The sequence below is a fragment of the Pteropus alecto genome, unplaced genomic scaffold (genome assembly GCF_000325575.1).
Source record: "Pteropus alecto unplaced genomic scaffold, ASM32557v1 scaffold42, whole genome shotgun sequence".
Lineage (NCBI taxonomy): Eukaryota > Metazoa > Chordata > Mammalia > Chiroptera > Pteropodidae > Pteropus > Pteropus alecto.
In genome coordinates, this window is record NW_006434825.1 from 15,329,692 (window position 1) to 15,352,980 (window position 23,289).

Sequence of the window (23,289 nt, forward strand, 5' to 3'; positions counted from 1 at the left end):
ATAATGCTGTAAGTTTTCGTGTGGATGTATGTTTTCAGTTCTCTTGGGTCTGTACCTAGGAGTGGAATTGCTGGGTCACATGGTTACTCTATGTTTAACCTTCTAAGGAACTGCCAGACTGTTATCCAAAGCGCTTGCACCATTTTACATTCCCAACAGCAATGTATGAGCGTTCCCGTTTCTCCACATCATTGCTATACTTGTTAACTGACACTTAGTATCTGTGATTTTGATTTTAGCCATCCATTAGTGGATGTGATGAGGTATCTTGTGGTTTTGATTTGCATTTATCTAATAAATAATGACATTGAACATCATTTCATGTGCTTATTGGCATTTATCTTCTTTGGAGAAATGTCTATTTGGATCCTTCACCTATTTTTAAGTTATTTGTCTTGTCATTATCCTTTGCTTTTTGACTAGAATTTTTAAAAATTAGTTCTGGTTTTCTTCCCTTTTCTTCTTCAGGTAGAGGAAGTGAAGCGAAGGCAGTACTCCCTTGTATTCAGCTCAGCTGGAGCCCAAGCTCAGACCTATCATGTCAGCTTTGAGACTTTGGCTGAGTACCAGAGATGGCAACGGCAAGCGTCCAAGGTGATAAGCTGTCAGATGTCATGATGTGGAGATAAGAATTTAGAAGCCCAATAGAAATGTGTTTTGAAACTGAACTTACTCCCAGAAGAGCAAATTATAATTCTTACACATTTTATTCTAGGTCTTTTCTGAGTATATAATGAATGAAGTCATGTAGTTCCATGAGGTCTTAACTTATTATTTATATTTGCATAGTTCAAAATGCTTTTGAAAGATGCATTTACTTCTATACCATCTGTGAGGAGGGTAGGAATGAGATTCAAATGACTTTTCCTCGACCATAGTACCTTAACTGGTAACCCAGTGCTTCTTGGTCTCGCTGGGTCTATATATATTTAGCACAGCTTTGATGAACGGCTTTAGATTTGAACTTATTGATGGGACATGACCTGTAATCCTGTCACAAACCATTATTCCTGTATGCTGAGGATAATTAGCTTTTCAGTATAATTTCTGCTTTTTTATCCTGTAACGATGAAGTGCTCTAAAATTGTTTTGCAATTTCTTAATTCTTGTTCTCCTAGCTATCTTCACAGAATTTTAACATACTTTTCTTTGTGGAGCTAAATAGTTGAATAAAGGATTGTTTTAGCATAATAACCTGTCATCAAAATATGAGTGACTTTTCCAGTGATATTTTGTTTTTTTTTTTTAGACTCATTTTTAGAACTCATATTTTATTAGCATATTATTTTAGAAATATAATCCTTGTTTTGGTTTTATTGAATTTTCAGTACTTATGGTAGTAACAAAATCTACTTGGAATAAAACTAGTTTCAACTTTTAGTAGCTATTCCGTTCTTTCACCCTTAGAAGTTCATATTTTTTGAACACCCTTTGCATGCTAAGCAGTGTGCTATATGCTTGGTTATTTAATTTTATACTCATGACAAATGAAAAAACTGCACTAGTAAGGAGCAGGGCACATGTGGCTACAAAAGGCCTTATCTTTCGATACCACACTGCCTCCCAAAGTTTTGTACAGTTATTTTGAATCAACTTTACTTCTTGCATGAAATGTTAGTTTTCCATCTTTACGATTTATTTATTTATTTTTGCTTATAGATACTTTACAGAATTCTTTTGGGTTTTCCTGCAGCCTATAGTTTTAGGAAAAGTAAAAATTAATTGGTTTTTATGAAGGAATAATTGGATCTTATTACCTTTGTTTTTTTCCTTCCCATCTTTTTAAACCGTGCCTTTTTGTGTAAATGTCATTCCACACCCTGCTAGCTCAGATGGCTCTTCTCTTTGACTTGATTCAGGTGGTGTCCCAGCGAATCAGTACTGTCGATCTCTCATGTTACAGCCTTGAGGAGGTTCCTGAGCATCTCTTCTACAGTCAAGATATCACCTACCTCAACTTGCGACACAACTTCATGCAATTAGAAAGACCAGGGGGCCTTGATACTCTCTACAAGTATGTGGAGAATAGGTTTCCAGACTAACTTATTAGAACTGATAATCAGTGTCTTAGTGGTTTATACCTGGAAGTGAGCATACTGAGCCAAGGTAAACCGAGAGAGTCAGTTTATGGAAGTTTTCAAATCAGAAGTATCAAGCATAAATGACTTAAAGGAACTAGGCCTAATTTCAAGAATTCCCACTCCCAAGTTAAGGCTTTTATCTTTCTTTTGTACCTGCTACTCCCAGCTCTCGAGCTTTTTATTAGTTTGAAACCTCTCTCTTCTAATAAAGGAATCATTTCACTCCTAAGGGACTATGACCCATATATTTTTCCATCATCTTTGTTAGAATATATTCTCCATTCCCAACCTCCACTCATGTCCCCTCCCTCTTCCCTTTAAAAGTGGATGGAAATGAATAAACATGTGGTATAATTGGGCTGCTTGTGGGGAGTGGAGAAACTGGAAATTAAAACATTCAAATTACATGGTGATTAAAAAGATTATACACATTAAGTGATATTTTATACTTCTTTAATAACTCATTTCTAGAATAGTTTTCAGAAAACACTGATTTTTATCCAATCTGCTATGTTTTATAAAGTTTCAGCCATAAGCCTATATTTAGTAATGAGGTAGTTATTTTAATATTGGTGTGTAAAAATAAAAAGGTATAATTTTAAGGAAGTGGGTTTCTAGCATTTCCTTCTCAGTTGCTATGAAAATAGTTTTAATCTAGTTTGAGGGCTAGGTTAGGAGCACTAAAGTCAAGGCACCAAGCCAAAGGAATAATCAGTACTCAAGGTCAGGTCAATTAGAAATCAAGAGTTGAAGATTTGGAAGAGCAATATTAAAAGAGTGAAGTACCGAGGATTCAGGTCTAGAAGCAGGTGATACAGATCATTATCGTGGAGAGCACTGCCTCAGCTATACCATCTTATACTAGCATGATAACGAAATATGATAGTCCTAAGTAGAATTACCAGAGTGACTCCCGGGGATCCAATCTGTGATGATACTATCTCTTGCTAAGACAGTATAGATACTTGTACAAACAAAATAGAAGCACTAGAAATTATTAAAAATAGATCATATTACAGTAAAACGCCATATTACACATATATTTTTAAGCTCTAAGTGGCCCATTCATTTTAAGTGATGTTTGAGCCACTTAATTTCAGATATGAAAAAGTTGCTTATAATGGGATTCGATCTGCATGTTTGTTAGCTATTTCCATGTCCATGAGTTGATTGTTTCAAGACTTTTATACATGTAGAAATTTAATAAAGGAAAAGATTTCAAGCATATCAATATGACTTGATACAAAATAATTATATCAGCGTGAGCTTTTTCAAGATTTTCTGCCTTTTAAAGGATAAGGGGAAGGAACACCTACCACATGAGACCTGGTTTCTTTGATGGCCTGGACTGACCGTTAGTCATCTTAGTTTCTGCCACGTACAATGTTCTGCACGCAGCGAGTGCACAAGAATGTATTTGTGTAACAAATTCTGTGATGGACATTTAAAACAGATTGCTGTTTCATTCAGTAGTATATTTTGTGTCTTTGCCTTTTAGATTTTCTCAGCTGAAGGGCCTGAACTTGTCCCATAATAAACTTGGGTTGTTTCCTGTATTGTTATGTGAGATTTCTACCCTGACTGAACTAAACCTTTCCTGTAATGGATTTCACGACTTGCCAAATCAGATTGGCAATCTGCTGAAGTAAGTATCTGACTTTTTACTAGATTCATCTTTTCCTTTGCAGAATAAGGAACTTGTCTGGCGTCAGGAATGAAGGTAGTACTGTGAGCTCTTGCAGTGAAACAAATCCTGTAATTGTGATGGTTCTAGTCAACAGCAGTTACTTGCCTACAGCAGTGACTAGTCAGTCCCTCAGTTTCAGCAACAGAGGCTCTGACTATTTTTGATGTTGGAGGGACCATTCATGTCAGTTATGTAAAAGCATCTTATTAATTTCTCTAGATAGACTTAGGATCGTTTATCATTTATTGGATCCATAATTAGTGACATAAGTTAGAATCCATAATTTAGTTCTATCCATTCTCATTAAAACCTTTCATAAAGTAGACTTGTTTTGTTTTCTTTCTACAGTCTTCATACTCTCTGTCTTGATGGCAACTATCTGACGGCTTTGCCTGAAGAATTGGGAAATCTGCAACAGCTTTCCTCCTTGGGAATTTCCTTCAACAACTTTAGTCAAATTCCTGAGGTTTATGAGAAACTCACTATGTTAGATAAAGTGGTTATGGCAGGAAATCGCCTGGAAGTGCTAAACGTAGGGCTGCTAAACAGGATGAACCATATCAAACATGTAGATTTAAGGTAAGGTCATTCATTACCATCATCTTTTCTTTAGATTGACCTCTGATGGACCTTTAAGTTTTCTCTTTATAAAGCCTTCTTTAAAACATTAGGCTTTTAAAACAGTGTATATTTTCAAAGCTGTAGTAAAGCTTCATTTTTCATTCCATAGCAGAGAGGTTATGAATGAGGTAGAGGTATACCACGTAATAGAGACTTCAGATTGCCTTTGACAAAGGTTGTCCTGACTTACCCTCCCAGCATCATTTTATGAGAATTTCCATGTCCGCACATCTTTATCAGTGTTGAATTTTAGTAGTCTTTTTCCTTATTGTCAATGTAGCAGGTAGAAAATGGTATTTCATTGTTTTAATCAATTTATTTACTTATCAGTGAGCTTGAGCATCTTTTTATATGCTTATTGTTTGTTTTTCCATAAACTTGACCACTTTATTGAATCATTGGATTTCTTCTTGATATCCACTTCATTATAATTAAAATGTTAAAAGGTTTTACTGCTAATAATTTTTATAAGAATTTTATTTTTTAGTTATCTTTTCCTAAAGGAAGTGGTAAAAGACACATACTATATGTTCTATCATTTACACTAAGCTATTGATGTCTCTTGTAAAGACATAGTAACAGAAAAATTTATTGAAATACAGGAAAATGAGAACAGGCCTGTGTGCATTCAATCATATACTTGTATATAAGAGAACCAAGAAGCCATTTTCTATAATTTTCCTTTGAACTACTCCGTATAGAAACAGAATTTTTTCCTCTCCATTAATTAACGTAATGTGAATCTTAGCCCTAGAGAGAGTAGCCAGAACAGGAGGAAGTGTGGCTGCTTCCTCTTGCTCTTGACATGGTACTCAGTGACTGCTTTGCTAGTCGCGAACCTGGAAGGTTATTTTCACATTCTTGTTCTTTTGTCCTAGTCCTTCGTCCCTACCTAACTTTATTAGGTATTTGGATGTACGTTTTTAACTAATTTCGTCGATATTAGTTTTTCCTTTCTCTTTATATAACTTGTTATGTATTTGCCAATTTGGGTTGTCTGGTTTATAAACAAAGGACTCAGGGTACAGCTATCTGGTTATTTACTTAGTACCTTGCGAAATGAGGCAAGTAGCTAAATTCTTAAGTTGTTTAAAAAAGAGAGAAAGGGATCATACCTCTCATTTTTCTTTTGGTAATAAGCACATTTAGTAGTATTTATTACTAATGATTTCCTTATTTCTGAATACTAAGGATGAACCATTTGAAAACCATTGTTACTGAAAATCTGGAGGGAAATAAATACATCACCCACATGGATTTGCGGGACAATCAGCTGACTGACTTAGATCTTAGCTCCTTATGTAGCTTGGAGCAGCTGCATTGTGAGCGGAACCAGCTGAGGGAGCTGACACTCAGTGGCTTCTCCCTTCGAACTCTGTACGCCAGTTCAAACAGTGAGTTCCCTATCCAGCCTCCTGCTTTCTCTCTCGTAGCTCTCATGAGAGCTTTCTAAGAACAACAGACTCTGTGGTGTTCTGCAGCCACTCTGCAAAGTGAAGTTCGAGGTTCATTGAGACCTAGCTTTGTGTTTTAAGTTTGCCGTCAACACTTAAGCAGTTGAGATATGCATAAATAGACATTGCAGGATACTTCGAGCTCACAAAGTGCCAAATATTTACTAATTATTTAGCTCTTTGCCAATTTCTAATCTAAAACTTTGGGTTGCCTCAGTTCTGGGAGAGAAGCCCCTCATTTTAACAGTGATTTGATTCAGGAATATTTCAGTGTAAAATGCCTCATGTATGTTGAGGCCATTCTTTTTCTAGTTCTCTACAAAAGAACTAGAAAAAGAATGGCCTCAACATACATGAGGCATTTTTCTGTGTTTAAAGAAGGAAAGGAAAAGATGTTCAATTTCACTGTCAGAGAAATATAAATTTAGATGATACCATTTTATACTCATGAATAAAAAGATAATGCTAAGTACTATTGAAGATATGGAGAAGCAGCAACTCTCATAAACCACCAGTGGAGGATTAATTGGTAAAACCACCTGTGAGAGCCAAATGACATTGTTAGAGCAGTTGAAGATGCACATAGCCCATTTTCTAGCAGTTCCCCTGCTTGGAATATTTCCCAGAGACACTCACATGTGCAGAAGGAGATGTGTACAAGAATGTTTATCACAGCATTTTGTGTTATAGTGCAAAAAACAATATGACTATTAATAAGAATAAATAAACAGTGATATACAGTTGAATATTGCATAGCAATGGAAATCAGTGAACTAAAGTTTTGTGTGTTAATATGGATAAACTCAGAAACATTTTTGAGCATAAAAGTGTGTAATTTTATGTATGCTATGTTAGGTATACCAGATTTTAAAACACAAAAATGTTGTTTTCTTAATTATGAGTATGCCATAAGACAATGAAAGAATTTATGGGAATGATAAAAATCATATTCAGGATGATGTTTATTTCTTGCTATGTGCAGATTTAATTCTTATGTTAAAAAATCTGAAGCATATAAAGCAGAATGTGAAGATTTGTTAAAAGTTAGATGATATATGAAAGATTGTTTATTATTTTATTCTCTTTACTGTTCTATATCTCTAAAATACATTATTAGGATAAAAGATAGTTAAGAACTTCTCTTGTGATTGCCTTTAATCATGTTACAGAAGCTTCACATTGTAGCTTAGATTAATAGCTCAGGTCAGAATAATGTCAAAGTCAATGAGTGTTTACTTGTGCTGTTTATAGATATAATGAGATAGTAGTAGGTCTTTTGCCACGGAAATATTATCAGGCCTGTTCTCTATTCTTAATGTAGCTAAAGAATATGAATGACTGGCCTTACTGGAAAAGACCTTGTTGACATACACGCAGTCCTTCTTAGTAACTAAGATTCTGTCTCAGTACTGTACTAAATGTACCAAACTTGTTTGAAGTTAGCTACTTTGTTTACAGAATCTTTAAGTTCGACAACCTGCAAGAATTCACAGCAACACTTGTAGTTTTGTTGCCTCAAAAGTAAAGAATTGAGCTTCACAAAAGAAGTTATCCAGATCAGTTAATATAGGAAAAGATACTAAACTTCACGAGTCGTCAGGGATGTGCAAGTTGAAACCCCGGTGTGACACCACTTACACACCTACCAGAATGACTAGAATGAAAAAGACTGAAATTACCAGTGTCAGCTGTCAGGAGTGTAAGTGGCACAACCACTTTGGAAAATTGTTGGGTAGTATCTACTAAGGCTGCACACATGTTGCCCGGTACTCCTCAGTTCCTCTCCGAGGCTTACATGAGACATAAATGCGTATATGAGACCACAAAAGACATGTACAAAAATGTGAATAGAAGCACTATTCATAATAACCCTGACTGGAAGAGATTTAAATGCACAGACTCTAAAATGGATAAATAAATTGTGGCATATTTGCTTAAAACGTTTTATCCAGTCGTGAGAATGAGTGAACAACCATGTGCAATCATATGAACAAATCTCACAAACGCGATGTGGAGCGAGTGAAGCCAGATCAAAACCTTTACATACTGAGTGCGCGTATTTATGTAAACAGGCACACATAGCCTGTGGTGTTGGGAGTCAGGACCCTGTTGCCCTTGCGGGGCAGTGGCTGGAAGGGTAGGTGAGGGGCCGCTTCTGGAGAGCTGCTAATGCTCTGTTCTTGATCTGGGACTGGTTACCCCAGTGTGTTCTGTTTGTAAAAATTCATTGATCTGTATACTTAAGATTGTTGCCCTTTTCTGCATTTATGTTTTTGCTTTAATTAAAAGTTTAAATATTGCCAGTAAAAAATCCAGTTATTAATTTTTAAAAGTAAGTAGTTACTGTTAACATTTAACAGCTGCTGGACCTAGTATGAATCCAGTGCAGTACCCAAGATCCTTCAATTAGTTGTATTTGGTTTTCAAATTGGGATCAAGCAGTTAATTAGAGTTACCTAGTAGTTTTTATCTTTAGTTCATCTCAGTAGATGACATTGTTTTTTTCCTCATGATTTCACTAAGCCTCTTTTCCCTTGTTTACACTCTGTCACTTTCTTCTTTAGAGAATGTCACTAACACCTATTTGTTTTTTGATTAGGGCTAACAGCAGTGAATGTCTATCCAGTACCTAGTCATCTCACTTCTCTAGAACTTTCCAGGTGAGTATGTCTCTGAAAGTGGTTGGTTTGATTCCTAATATTTAAGAGATGTATGTGGATAATTTTGTAGTTTGAAGTACAAGAAATCTAAGTATATTGAAGTATTCAGATAACCTGGAGAAGGGCAAAAGGATAAGTTAAGGAAAAAGTTTAATGGCCATACTGTCTAATCAAAGGAAGAGTCTTCTTGAAACAGAAAGGCACCTATGAATTACTTATTCTTAAAGACTGTGTATTTAGGATGAGATGAATCATGGCAGTGATTTCTTTTTGCCAGTTGGAATCAGATAATTCTTGGTTTTTAGATAGTGGTTTAAACTTTTTCTCTTTTGATTCTCTTGTGCCCCCTGTTGAGGTGATTTTTAGAGAGGTGTTATGTTTAGGATTTTATTACTTCTGGTGGTGGTTAAGAATAAACATAAATGAGGTTTGCTTTCTCCATTCATTTTTAACATGTTAGGATTTCAGGATTCAGCAGTTGAGTTTTACAGTGTAGTAGAGAGTTTGACAAATAAGTAGTTACAGGAGAACATTATAGAGTGCTAGAAGCAGATACATAGGGCAGTGGACAGGATCCTATAATATAATCATGGTTGTTGCAAAGGTTAAATGAGATATGTAGCACAGTGTCTGGCATAAAATAGTCAAGATATTAGCTGTTATAGCCAGGTTTCTTTTTGTTGTTGTTACTTTATCATCATTATTATTATTATTAAACTATGTTCTAGATTCCTTTCCATGCATTTCTTTCTGTCATACCTCTCTAGCAAAACCCTAATATGGATCAATTCTAAGTTTTACTTTCTCTGCTGAACTTGATCCTAGCTGAAGAAAATCATATGGACAACACTATAAATTCATGATTTCTTTCCTTATGTGGAGATCAGCTCCTTCCAGTGGCCTGGGCATCTGTTCCAGATTGCTCAGCTTCCCTCATCTGTACTGCCCCTTATCTCCTCCACTCTAGAGCTTAGCTTCCTACTTGATTGAGAAAATAGAGGCCATCTTGGGTGATGTCCCTCAGCTTCCTACCTCTTGGCTTAAAGTCATGTAGATTCATATCCTCAGCTTTTTCTCAGTCTGTACACACAATCATGTCTCTTCTGTCTTAACAAACAAAAAAAGTTCCCATTATCTTGCAACAACTCTGGCTGCTGTCTAATCCTTCTCATCCCCTTTTGTCCAGATTTCTCAAGTTACTTGCATTTGTTGGCTCAGTTTCCTCAGTTCCAGTTCCCCTTTGCTTATCCCATCACAACTGGTGTTAGACTTTCTCTTAGGGAATGTTTCCACCTTACTTTCCTTTCTTCCAACATGCTGTTTCCTCAGCCAACTAATATGGTCTGTTTTTTTTTTTTCAGGCCACTTTGACCATTCCTTCTGTTTCTTTTGTACTCCTCTTTGTCAGCTAGCTCTTTAAAAGTTGCTTATTCCAGGGTCTGTCCTTGGCCCACTATACTTCTCATTTGACATGATCTCAATTTATTCGAATGATTTCAGCCATAGTTCAGTGTCAGTCTCAGCCCCAAATGTCCAATTTCATACTAAGATATTTAGACCAAGTGCTTTAAATATATGTAAAATTAAACTCATTATCTACCCTTCTGCCCCATCTTAACTTGTCTTGTATCTATTTCAGCTTTTGGCATTAGCATAAGACAGTCACATCCAAATGGACACCACTACTTATTTACGATTTCCAACCTCATTTGAACCTTATCAGTACTGTCTCTAGATATGATTTTCTACCTGGTGATCTAGGCTAGAAACCTGAAAGTCCTTTTTTATTCTTCTCTCTGCTCTACTCACATGTCTGATCCATCTCACAGTAGTTTTGATTTTTGCCTCCTAAATATTTCTGGAGTCCCTCCTGCCCTTTCATGTGTATGTCCACCCATTTAGGCCTACATTGTTTCTTATCTGGCATTCAGTGACAGCTTCTTAATAATTCTTCCTTTATTAAGATAGTCACCTCAACCAGACCTCCATGTATCCACAGAGTGAGCTATTTAATGTACAAAACTGACAGTCTCCCCACTGGTTACAAACCCTTCAGTGGTACTCCTATACCTGCAGGATAAAGTCACAACCTTCTAAACACGATTTCGTTCTCCCCAGCTACGTTTCTTACTCTCTGCTCCGTATTTGCTGCTCCGGCATCACCAAGCTGCTTATATTATTCCCACATGTATCATGCCATTTCTTACCTGTGCTCTACTTCGTGTCACCTCTTTCTTGGAATATCCTCCTCACCTCAGATCATTATACATCATTCTTCAAATTCTAACTCAGGTTATTTCTTAGGGTGCTTGCCTTGATTCATTTCAGGAAAAGTGCTTCTTTCACTCAGTTGTCATAGTAGTATCTGCGTTTCTCTTACAGCTCTTATTTCATTCTGCCTCATCATATCAATCATTCAATCAATAGATACTTTGAGGCCTAGAGAAGATAAGTAACATCTGAAAATAGAATTTCTTTTACTGTCTGCCCAGTGCTTTACTAAATGATTTGAAGCACCCCCGACTAGTTCTCTTTTATCCCTACTTCTTCACTTTGATTCACATTGTTCATTTTCCCCAGAATTTGCTTTTCTTCTCCCACAATCATTACCCGTGGATAGTCTACTCAGCTTCAGCGGTCTGTTTAAAATGCCACTTCTTGCATTAAGTCTGTCTTCATCTCTCCCTCAACCATCCCACCACATGTATGCTTTCCTACTGCCGAAAGCCTTTGTATCTTCTTTGAGCTTATAGCATAATTGATCCAGTGTTATACATGTTTGTGTACTTATCTTTGTCCACATTTCTAGCAACAACATTCATTGAGCACCTGCTGTATTCCAGGTGGTGTACTGGGAATGCCCTGGGGATCATGCTCCTGCCCTCAAAGGGCTCACGGGCCGAGTCACAGTCATCACAGAATAGGGAAATGAGCTCTTGTCATTTTAAATGATGACTTTTCATTATTTATTTTCTACAGAAACCTGCTGGAGTGTGTCCCTGACTGGGCCTGTGAAGCAAAGAAGATAGAAATATTAGATGTGAGCTACAATCTTTTGACAGAGATTCCTGTGAGGTGTGTGTTATTATCTGTGTTATGTATGTGTATATTAATAGATGTGTTGGTATGCATGTATTTAATTATTTTCCTAGATCAAGATAGCCTTTCATAGGTACTTTTATTCATTTGTTCAGTAAATATTGAGTAACTACTGGGTGCAGGGCAGTGTAAAGTGCTGCAAGGAACACAGTAATGACTAATACATAGCTTTGCCTATAAGAAACTTAGTAAGCAGATAGTTGAGGGAACTCGTGCACAGATAACTAATAAAATGTAATAAATGTTGCTGGCATAGGTCAGTATGATACTAATAATAGATCATTTTTATTGAGTAAGTTATTATAAGCTGGGTAATGTTCTGAGAACTTCACTTTTATTAGCTTATTTAATCCTTTGAAAGCCTGATTATATAGGTGTTCTTATCCTTATCTTACAGATGAGGAAACTAAGGCTTGGAATGGCTAGGTAACCTGCCCAAGGTCACACTTAACTAGGAATGGGAGCTGACCTTTGAATGTAGTCATTCTTACTTCAAAGCCTTCACTCTTTATTACTACACTGTATAAATAAAATGTTTAAAAAACTCAGAACTTTGCATAATTAGAGAGTGCTTCGTGGAGAATGCATTTTTGAGTTGACCTTTGAAGATGGGTGGGATTTCTGTATGTGGAAGAGGAAAGGGAGCGGTGTTTGTGAGTGGGGTAAATGGTTTATTCAGATGCACTGAAGTGTAAAATGTGTGGTTATCACCTAGTGGAGTCTTTAAAATGAAACTAGAGGCTTCGCAGCATAGTAGGTATGAACCCAACCTTTGGAGTTGGACCTTAGTTCAAATCCTGATTGTGTCATTTATTACTTTCACTGTGAGATCTCTTTGGCAAATCTCAAAGTCACTAACTCTTCTGGACTTCATAGTTAAATGGCCTAGCATATTTTATATACTGAATAAGTAGTAGTTTTGTTATAATACATTGTGTTATTGATTTATTATAGTCAATTATATTAATAGACTCACTGAAGTTTTGGTGCTGTGTAGACTTAAAATCTAAATTGATTTATTCTAGAGATTGCTTTTTTTAGTTTAGATCTGTTCTGTGCTGTTTGCTTTTGTTATTCGCCTTTTCCCAGAATGACCTTAATGAGTTCCTGGTGGGTGGTGGACAAACATATGGCCAGGGCTGCTGTCTTGTCTCAGGCACTTAACAGTGATTATATTGTCTAGAAGAGTATGTTTCTCTTTGTCTACTGATTTCTCTTAAATAGCAAGAGCAGACTCAAAAAGAAAGATTTTAATTTTTTATTTATTTCTTTGTACTTTCCCCCACTCTCCCCACCCCAGAATTCTTAGTAGCCTGAGTCTTAGAAAACTGATGTTGGGACATAATCATGTGCAAAACCTTCCAGTGTTGGTCGAGCACATCCCTCTTGAGGTGTTGGATATTCAGCATAACCTACTCAACAGGCTGCCAGACACCCTCTTTTCCAAGGCCTTAAAGTAAGTACTATAGATTTTACTTAGAAGAGCAGAATTGTTGGCTAAACATACTGCACTGACTTGTCATTGAGGTGACCTTTGGAGCTATATTTACAGTGTTTACCTCATAGTCCAGCTATGAGTGGAGACTTATTTGTAATTTCTATGAAATAAAATATGACACCGTTTTATGAGGCAGTAATCTTCAACTCAGAAGTTGAAATAACCATCAAATACTTAAGTTTTAGTCTTGTAAACAATTTCAAACCGGTTGGGAAGATTCAGGTTTTCATCTCAGAAAAAAAAATGCAGTTACAACCTTTAAAGAGAAATGACAGCATTCTGATAAAGCTTCCTTGGCAATTTTTAGCTTCTGCATTAAGAGAAACGGACACACCACCTAAGTTAATTTAGTTTTTGCTTCTAGCTTTACTGAGCTATCATTAAGTTTCATTCTCTGTTTGCAGCACTTTTTTACTACCTAGTTTGAAAACTGTGCATTTAAAGGTAACATTGTTCCAAAAGGTTTTATTTTCTTTTCCAATATAAATTAACAGTAGATAATATGTCTTATTTTAATACCTGAAATCAGATTTATCTAATGCGTACATCACCATTAAATGAAAACTAGTGTTTAATTATACTTATTTTCTGTACTATGGAAAGGCAATATTGTCTTCAATTTAGAAATGGAGAAAACAGAGATAAGCAGTGGCGATTTAACATAAGGCTACAGGAGACATACAAAAAGCATTTAGCCCTCCAGTGTCTGGCTTGTTCTTTGGCAGCTTACATATCTCTTAATGTATAATACACCTGGTTGGACTTCCCTAAATATAGAATCTTTGGAAATTCTAAAGAATGTTGAAAGGAAATTTTCTTTTTGGAAAGATTATATAGAATCTTAATGCAGTAACATTTGTTAATTAACAAGTATTTTTAGTAATACATAACACTGCATTTAGTTCTAATGACAGTCTGAATAAAATTAGTTTATAACCTTAGAATCTGTGGAAAGGAAGCTACTTAGCAACTGTAGCAAACTATCAATGATATTTAATACTAACTCTGCACAGAGCACTTTTGAGACAAAGACAAATAGACACACAGTACCCTCAACAGCTTAAAAGCTGATTAGGGGTGCGGATCACACAATATAGAGAAGACTTAAGTACACACAAGTTTAATAATATTAGCTGCCTTTTATCGAGCATCCTCTTATATAACAAACACCATGCTAGGCAAATTCTTAAAACCATACCATGTTTCACTGGTTAGATTGGCAGAGATTGAAATGAATTATGATATTCAGTGCTGACGAAGGTGTGAGCAAACTGGAATTCTTATATCCTTCTGTATAATAAAATTATACATATGTTATATATACATATTTATATAAATATAATTTGGTATAACCTTTCTGGAGCTCAGTTTCACTGTGTGTGTGTGTGTGTGTGTGTGTGTGTGTGTGTGTGTGTGTGTGTGTTAAAGTTGGGAACAGCCTCTATGCCTATTACTAGGGGATTATAAGGAGTTTGGCTAAATAAATATGATGCTGTTGAAATCTGACAAAAATTTTTCTGAAAGGTGCCTTCACAGTTTAGATATTTGTGAATGGGATACTCAATAGCTCTCTTTCAGGGGACATACAGAGAGTAAAAGATGAGGCTAGGGTAGAATCAGGCCACTACAGAAGCCCAGGACCACAACCAAGCCTGTATTCTTTCCTCTATGTCTGGCTTGTGTGAGTTGAGTTAAAGGAACTTCGGTTGTTCAGAATCAGTTAAACTACCTGGAAGTATTACTTTTGTCATGAGTTTGGGAGCATGGAATGACAGTGTTCCCTACTGAGATGGCATGATGGTATCTACATAAGAAATTGACAAGTAACCACAAGGGAAATGATGACTTGTGTGTGTTCTGTCAGTCTCAGGTACTTGAATGCATCTGCAAATAGTCTGGAGTCTTTGCCATCTGCTTGCACCGGGGAGGAGAGTCTGAGTGCCCTGCAGCTGCTCTATCTGACCAACAACCTCCTGACAGATCAGTGTGTGCCTGTCCTGGTGGGCCACCCGCACCTGCGAATCTTGCATCTTGCAAACAACCAGCTACAGACTTTTCCTGCAAGGTAAACAAATACAAACTTTGGTCATTTCAGACAAATAACATGAATTCTGCATTTGTCAGACTACATTGCAGACCACAAAGGTACTGTTGCTTTGTGTTGAGTGACGTACTGATGCTGTGATTCCACTAGTTAAATGGAAAATTTTGTTTGTACTCAGTTGTTAAGTATCAATAAGGAGAGAAATTGTGCTTAAAATGTGTTTAATTCTTAGTTCTAATTAATAATAACTGATGGGAGAATTTTCAACCTAGAAAAGTACAGGCTTATGAAATAAAGAAATTCTGAAGACAGTATTTTCTATTCTCTGGTCAGCACTCTTTTATAAAATACTATTGAGTCCATTAATTCATTCATTATATATAGTTGACCCTTGTAGAGTGTGGGGGGCTAGTGGTGCCAGTGCCAACACCCACACAATTGGAAGTCCACATACAACTTCTGACTCTACAGTTGGCCCTTCGCATACATGGATTCAGCCAACTGTGGATCAAAAACAGTATTTTCGATCTGTGGTTGGAAAACCGCAGGTGGGAATGCGAAAATACTGTTTTTGATCTGCCATTGGTTGAATCTGCAGATGCAAAACCTATGGATACAAGGGACCAATTGTGTTTATTGAAAAGAAAATCCATGTGTAAGTGGACCTACTCAAGTCAAACCAATTTTGTTCAAGGGTCAACTGTATATATTGAATGCCTAATATATATATTGAAGTACTAAGGGGACAGTGATGATTAAGTTACAGTCTTTGTCCTCAAGGAACTTATAGTCAGATTGGGGAAATAGACAGGTATATGTGTGATTGCAGTGCAGTGTTGTAAGTGCAGGATGCTAAAGCTACGCACAGGTAGCTGGCTGCACTGCACAGAGAGTGTGGGTGGAGTTGGCCTCCTTGAAGGAAGAGGTGACTAGTAGTTAGCCAAGCTACACCTATAAGATATAAGAGAGATGTTTAATGAGGTCAAAGTTTTAAACAGTATCAGTGGAGTAATAAATATCTTCCAAAATACAGTTGATAAAAAAATTTTTTGATATCAGAAAAATCCATATATGTCATGAAAATAGTCATGAAAAATCATGTTTCCAAAAACTAAGAAAATAGAGAAATGACATTTGGTATAATTTGAATGGAATTATACATATATATCATCATAAACATATAATATTTGATACAAACATGCAAACATATGTTTGATATAATTCGAGTGAAAAAACATTTTGATTCTAATTTTATTTTATAAATTTTCTTAGAAATGTGACAAGCTCAGAAACTTACAGAGATTATAATTTTTGTGAATATTTATGAAATGAGATATTTGGAGCTTATAAAAGACAAGCAGAATAAGCTTGATTGCTTCCTTGAAAGAATTTAAACAGTGGCTTTTAACGTGAATGCAGAATCTTAATTTCGGGATGTGATGGATCTCTTGAAATCCTATGAGATTAATTCCTTTGGCCTTACTTGTTGTCATATAAAGTAAGAATGACAGGCCACTGACAAGTTATATTAGTTTACAAAGCTGTTAAGAGATAACAGATGTGAATACTCTGTAACTAATGAATTCCACCTAATTTTATGACACTCTTATTGTTGGAGGGGTTAAAAGCAGGTTGATATAAAAATATGCAAATAAAGACAAGAATGAACAGGAGATCACACAAAATTCGAGTACTCTGAATATAGTTAATAAAACTAAATGGAATTTAGGAGCAGTATTATTAAAGAAGAAAATGTATGTGCTATAATGAATAATAAATCTGCTGTTGGGTCATCTGCACAGAGACAATCCAAATCTGTTTCTTTTGAACTATTTTCAGCATTTAGCATAGTTCTGGGTGCTCAGTGAGAGACCAGATGTGATTGGGACACTGCCTTTCTATTTACAAGTCCAAAAGATGCAAGCAGGGAGTAGTATGAAAGAATAGCATAAAAGAGTAGCATGAAAGAGTGGCATGAGATTTGAGCATGGCAGCACTTTAAAATATATTATTAAGTTAAAAACCAGAGCAGGTTATAAAACATAAAGCATCATTTCTTAATTTGAAAAATACAATTTCATGCATTAAAAAGGACAAGAATATTCTCCATCAAAATGTCATCAAAGATCTTTGGGAGTGGGATTAAAAGATTTTTTTCCTGTTCTTTATTTTTCAGTTCTTTTCAGGGAATGTGTATTACTTTTATAATAAGAAAGAAAACAGTTTTAATTTACTTAGTTTAGTTATTAAAGTATTTATGGATTTTCTAGCAATAGAAATTATTTACAATATGTTACATGAAAAGGGCAGGATATAAGTTTTATGTAAAACAAATATGCATATGAAAAATTTGGTAGGATATTCAGCAAAAAGAATAATAATTTGTTCAGATTGGTGGTATTTTTGATTTATTTTCTTCATTTTTAAATGTTCTCTTCATGTTATAGCAGTTTATTTTTATAATTTTTTAAATCAGTAAGTAAAAAGAAATCAGAGAGCAATTTATAATAATCTAGATAAAGGTGTTAGGCGGGCTGAAGATATTTTGCTTACTGTGGAGAAAGCTTTGCTCATTCCAGCAGAATGTTGTGAATCACTTGTATTACAGCCACTAACCCAGTGCTGTGTCTATAATAAGCACTCAATAAATGTTTGGTGAAGATGGAGTATGTTATAAATAGGTAACGGTTGAAATTTAAAACTAAAAGTAATCTCAGTGATGATTTAGTACAATTTCTTTCTAGCTGAGGATATTGATATAAACTGGCATTAACTTACTCAGTCTTTGGAACTAGTTAGTGGCAAAGCAAGTACCATAACTAGTCTACCAACCCTAGGCTGATGCTTATTCAGTTGTTTCTTGTAAGTCAGATAACAAGAATCTATTCCCATAAGATCCAGCAACTGTAAGAGAAACAAAGAAAGCTTCAGCCCCCGAAACACACTGGGGCATATTAGGCCAAGATTCAGCAGAAGCAGTCACCTTGGTGAGCCCTTCCTTTTACTGTTGGTGTCTGATACTTTCATTATGACCAGTCACCTGGCAGTGAACCAAGTGCCTCTGTATGCTGTGGCTGCTATAAAACTTGCTTGGCAGCCGCTCATTTGGGTGCAATGTGATATTTTGGCATTTCTTTTTCAGTAAACTAAATAAATTGGAGCAATTGGAGGAACTGAACCTAAGTGGCAACAAGCTTAAAACCATTCCCACGACTGTGGCGAACTGCAAAAGGCTGCACACCCTTGTCGCACACTCTAACAACATCAGCATTTTCCCGGAAATACTGCAGTTGCCTCAGATCCAGGTACTTTTATGTGCTGGAATGATGTCCTTGTGGGGAAGTGGCAGGAGCAGGAGTGTGAACGAGGTCGATCTCTTTTCATAGGGAAGAAGGAAGTGGCAGTTTGGGATCACAGTATATTTAGTTGATTCCTAGGAAGAAATTAAGTTCCTTTAGAGGATATAATAGGGGATTAGCGTTAGGGAGTTAAGAATTAACTACTTATGATGTATTTTAATTTCTTTTCCTCTCAGTTTGTAGACCTAAGCTGCAATGACTTGACAGAAATCCTGATTCCAGAGGCTCTGCCTGCTACCTTACAAGACCTTGACCTGACTGGAAATACAAATCTGGTTCTGGAGCACAAGACGCTAGACACATTTAGGTAAGAAAAATTTTGAAATTGAATCCACATGTGCTCTGAATCCCACCAGCCATGTGTAAGTCTTCTTAAGGACTATGGAGCTCTCGATTATTTAAAGGAATAGAATGAATGAAGCCATTGAGCCCTTGGTTCTCTTTTTTGATTCAGATGTGGATGGATGTTCTCTCCAGTAGTCAGCCCCTTTATGTTACACTACTGCTCAGCCACACACTGAGTATCTTTACAAGGCAGGCATAGATACTCCAGGTGACACAAATCACATTACACTGCAACATGTAAGAGTGCAAGCTCGCCCATTGTACCAAGACTTCATTGTATCAAAGTACTTAAAATAAGCAGACCATTTACTGAAACTTAGAAATCTTTGTTGTGCTTAGTTTTCATTACAATGAATGGCATCAATTGTAACAGTATTTGGCTCCTATTCCTCCTACCCCTTTTTTTTCCTCTCTCCTCCTTCTTAGCCAGTGGTTCAGCCACTACTTTTAATCACAGTCTCTCTGGTAATGAATCTTGGTCTGTCAGATTATTTTATAAAAATATATATTATTGTTGGGATCGTTCTGTAAAATACAAAAGTATGTACAGTTTAATCTTTCCATCCTCCGCTTCCCACAGCCATATCACAACCCTGAAAATCGATCAGAAACCTTTGCCATCCACCGATTCTACAGTTACATCAACCTTCTGGAGCCATGGGCTGGCTGAGATGGCAGGGCAGAGAAATAAGTGAGTATTTTGCCCATGGAGACTGAGAAAGAAAAAGGGAGCTCCTGGCACCTGGGAACGATCTGATGCTGAAAGCCAGGCTGTGTTGCTCCTCTATTGAACATAAACAAATCACAGAATGCCAACATCAGATAAGATTCCTCTGAGACCATGATCTAGTGAGACGAAAATAAGATGAATGCTCAGGCCACAAAATACCAAGTGTACTTTCTCATGGCTAGAATGGGTGACTGCTACTTGCCGTACCAATTACAGCGGTGTTCTTGTGCTAATCTTTTCCTGTAGATAAGATTTATTGAGATGCCCAATAAAAATTGCCCTCGCTTTCTGACAGCACCCAACCTAGTATGATTTTCCCCTTTCTTTAGACCTTCCCAAGAACAACCCAACCAAAGCCCAGGCCCGATACAAGGTTTTTGCAATACCTTCTTACCTCTGTACCCCAGAGTTCCATGGTGTGCATTCTCCCTGCAGCGCATAACAAACCAAACTTGTTCAACCGCAGGTGTGCTCCTGGGGGTGTTTGGCCGAAGAACTTTGACATTACGAGTCCTTATCTCTACTAAGAGGAAACATTCAGTCTTTCCAGCCTTTGGCAGCATTGCAAAGCTAATATGTGTTGCCCATGAATGTGGCTGAATCTCCCCATTTCTTATGACATCAGCTCTTTCAAATGCCGCTTAATTATTTTATATAACGCTTTTTTCGTGTGTAGATTAGGATTTACTACTATTCTCTACCCTCAGTCAATACTTTTTTAAAGAAGGTTCCCCAGAGAATAATCCTTTTACCAATAACTGTCTTTGATATTTGTGTTTTCATATTTTTGTGATAGGCTGTGTGTATCTGCCCTAGCTGTGGATAACTTTGCAGAGGGGGTGGGCGCTGTGTATGGCATGTTTGATGGGGACCGAAATGAGGAGCTCCCGCGCCTGCTCCAGTGTACCATGGCAGATGTGCTTTTGGAAGAGGTACAGCAGTCAACAAATGACATAGTTTTCATGGCTAACACCTTTTTGGTATCTCACAGGTAAGCAGGTGGGTTGAATAATTCCTCTCTTGGAAAATAAATCTCACTAAGCCAGAAAGTCAGAGTCTAAATTATAGGTACAGGATCAAGATGAGATCTTGCTCCTTCTGCCATGACCAATCTCTGTGTCGGTGTGGAATGTGGGGACTTTGGTTCTTTAAAGAGCTTGTGGGTCTGTCTGTGTTTTCTCTATCGATCCCAAAGGCTGCTGAGGATCTGGAAAGCCTAGAAATCATGTATAAAAGGTTATGTGTGTATGTAATGCATTTGTACATTTGGGGGAAGGACGATGGTAAGCTTTTATAAGCTTCTCGAAAGAGTTAGTGACCTACAAAAGATTAAGCACTGATCAGGTCTATGTGTTTAGAATACTTATTGGGATTTACCAACCAATCTTCTAAGCCACGTAAGGGCAAAAACCCTATATAACAAATTATTGAAAATTTTAGTAGCTAATGGAGCATATTGCACATTATGTGGGCTACATAAAGGATATGTACAACCGAGAGGTTGTAAATATAATAAAGGCTAAAATGGGACAGCCTGGTGCCCAATATAGTTTTATCTCTCATTATAACACAAAACAAAGAAGTTGTGAAAGGGGTCTATTTTTCAGTAATAGAATTGAGCCGGGAACTTGGCAAAATAAAGGGTTGGGGAAAGAAGACTCAGTTTCCGAAGTACCTCTCAAGAGCTGAGCACTGTGCCAAGCATTTCTCATACTATATCTTTAATTTTCAAAATAAGCCAAAGAGGTGGGTATTTAGCAGAAAAATTTATTAGAGAAATAACTTGCTGAGGATCTATGGCCAGTAAATGGCAGAGCTGGAATTAGAAACCAGATCTTTTTGATAGCATCTGCTCTGTGCTTACCATTGTGTACCAAGTGCTTGGGGTGGATGCCATGTGTATGGGAGAAATACAAGGGAAATTATGGCCCTTCTTCCTTCAAGGAACTTAACCTAAGCAAATGGTTCTCAATGTATTGCTCTAGGACCAACAACCTCAGCATCACTGTAAACTCATTGGAAATGCAGATTATTGGGCCAGCCCCTTACCCACTGAATCAGGAACTCTGGGGTTAGGGCCCAGCAGTCTTTGAACAGGCCCCATAGATGATTCTGATGCTCTAAAGTTGAAACCATTGTAGTCTGTGATCAGACACAAGCAGAAGGCGCAGAGGAAGAGGTTCTTTCACTATCTCCCACCCTTTATGTAAAATTCCTTTTCTCAGTTTAGGGCGGAAGGCAGAACTCTCTTTACCATCACCTTGAGGATGAGGCTGGCTCACAGTCACGTGGCAGGAGAACAAGGAAATTACAGATATGAAGGACCAGCACTTTCTTCTAAAATTAGCTACCATGTCTTTATTTTCTTTGACTTCATTTTCTTTTCTTTCTAAACAGAAAATTAGGAATGGCTGGTCAGAAGCTAGGCTCTTCTGCTCTCCTTTGTTACATCCGCCCTGACACTGCTGATCCAACAAATAGTTTTAGCTTGACTGTGGCCAATGTTGGCACTTGCCAAGCAGTCCTGTGCCGAGGTGGGAAACCAGTGACCCTCTCTAAAGTCTTCAGCCTGGAACAGGATGCGGAGGAGGCTCAAAGGGTGAAGGACCAAAAAGCCATCATAACAGAGGTGAATCTCACTTTCCAACAGTCACTTCCACTCCCCAAATGTAGTGAATGCTCTTCTACATAGAGGTAGTGGAGGTCCATTTTTCTCCTATCAGACCTTGTAAGTTGTGTCCAAGACAGATAATAGTACTAGAAGAAAATCTAATGAGCAGTTAATGACAAGCAAAAAGAAAAAGCAAATTAATTAGAAAGGAAAAATTCTAAATTGTGATCCCTTTAGATGTATAGCCAGCATGGAAAATGAATGTAAATGTCCCCTTTGGTTAATTTCCAAACAGAAGAAGAAAAAGTTCTATAGTTTGACATCACTCTTCTGAAATTCAGACTTTCAAAATATTTTTCCTATTTATATTGTATGTAGTTTAATATAGTCTAGTGGTTTTTAAATAATGAAGCATCGGTATCTACTGTTTTTTAGGTTTTCTCTTATTTTAGAAATTAGCATGACATTTTTGCTTTTAAGAGACTTTAGCAATTACATGTGGACATTGTTTACTGCAAAGCAGAATTCTCTTCAGATCTTTTGCCCATTTTTAATTGAATTGTTTCTCTGTAGTAGAGTTTTAAGAGTTCTTTTCGAATTTTGGAAACAAGTCCCTATCAGATGTGTGTTTTGCAAATACTTTCTCCCAGTCTATGGCTGGCCTTTTCATTCTTTTAATAGTGTCATTTGCAGAACAGAAGTTTTTAGTTTTAATGAAGTCTCACTTAAGATTTTCGTTTCATGGGTCATGCTTTTGGTGTATCTGAAAACTCATTGCCAAACCCAAGTCACCTAGATTTTCTGTTATCTTCTAGAAGTTTCATGTTTTACATTAAGTAAGTCTGATCTGCTTTGAATTAATTTTTGGGAAAGGTATAAGCTCCATGTCTAGATGCTTTTTCTTTTTTCTTTTCTTTTCTTTTTGGAACGTAAACGTCCTGTTGTAGCAGTATTTATTGAATAGACTGTTCTTTCTCCATTGAATATCCTTTACTGTTTATCAAAGATCAGTGGACTGTATTTGTGTAGGTTCATTTCTGGGCTGTCTGTTAGGTCAGAATTCTGTATGAGGACTGTCCATATTAGATTTTATCCAAGGA

At 36.7% G+C, this 23,289-nt stretch overlaps 1 protein-coding gene across 1 annotated transcript in view; it reads left to right on the top strand.

The window, feature by feature from the left end:
• PHLPP2 (PH domain and leucine rich repeat protein phosphatase 2) overlaps nucleotides 1-23,289 on the top strand; it is a 57,314-nt gene that overhangs the window by 28,090 nt on the left and 5,935 nt on the right. Inside the window, exons 4-17 of the mRNA XM_006909827.3 lie at nucleotides 469-594; nucleotides 1,860-2,014; nucleotides 3,580-3,726; nucleotides 4,117-4,347; nucleotides 5,581-5,783; nucleotides 8,443-8,503; nucleotides 11,483-11,578; nucleotides 12,903-13,058; nucleotides 14,965-15,165; nucleotides 18,287-18,449; nucleotides 18,680-18,810; nucleotides 19,429-19,539; nucleotides 20,375-20,569; nucleotides 21,976-22,207. Of these exons, the coding sequence (XP_006909889.1) occupies nucleotides 469-594; nucleotides 1,860-2,014; nucleotides 3,580-3,726; nucleotides 4,117-4,347; nucleotides 5,581-5,783; nucleotides 8,443-8,503; nucleotides 11,483-11,578; nucleotides 12,903-13,058; nucleotides 14,965-15,165; nucleotides 18,287-18,449; nucleotides 18,680-18,810; nucleotides 19,429-19,539; nucleotides 20,375-20,569; nucleotides 21,976-22,207 (2,208 nt within the window). The remainder of the gene's footprint in view (nucleotides 1-468; nucleotides 595-1,859; nucleotides 2,015-3,579; nucleotides 3,727-4,116; nucleotides 4,348-5,580; nucleotides 5,784-8,442; nucleotides 8,504-11,482; nucleotides 11,579-12,902; nucleotides 13,059-14,964; nucleotides 15,166-18,286; nucleotides 18,450-18,679; nucleotides 18,811-19,428; nucleotides 19,540-20,374; nucleotides 20,570-21,975; nucleotides 22,208-23,289) is intronic.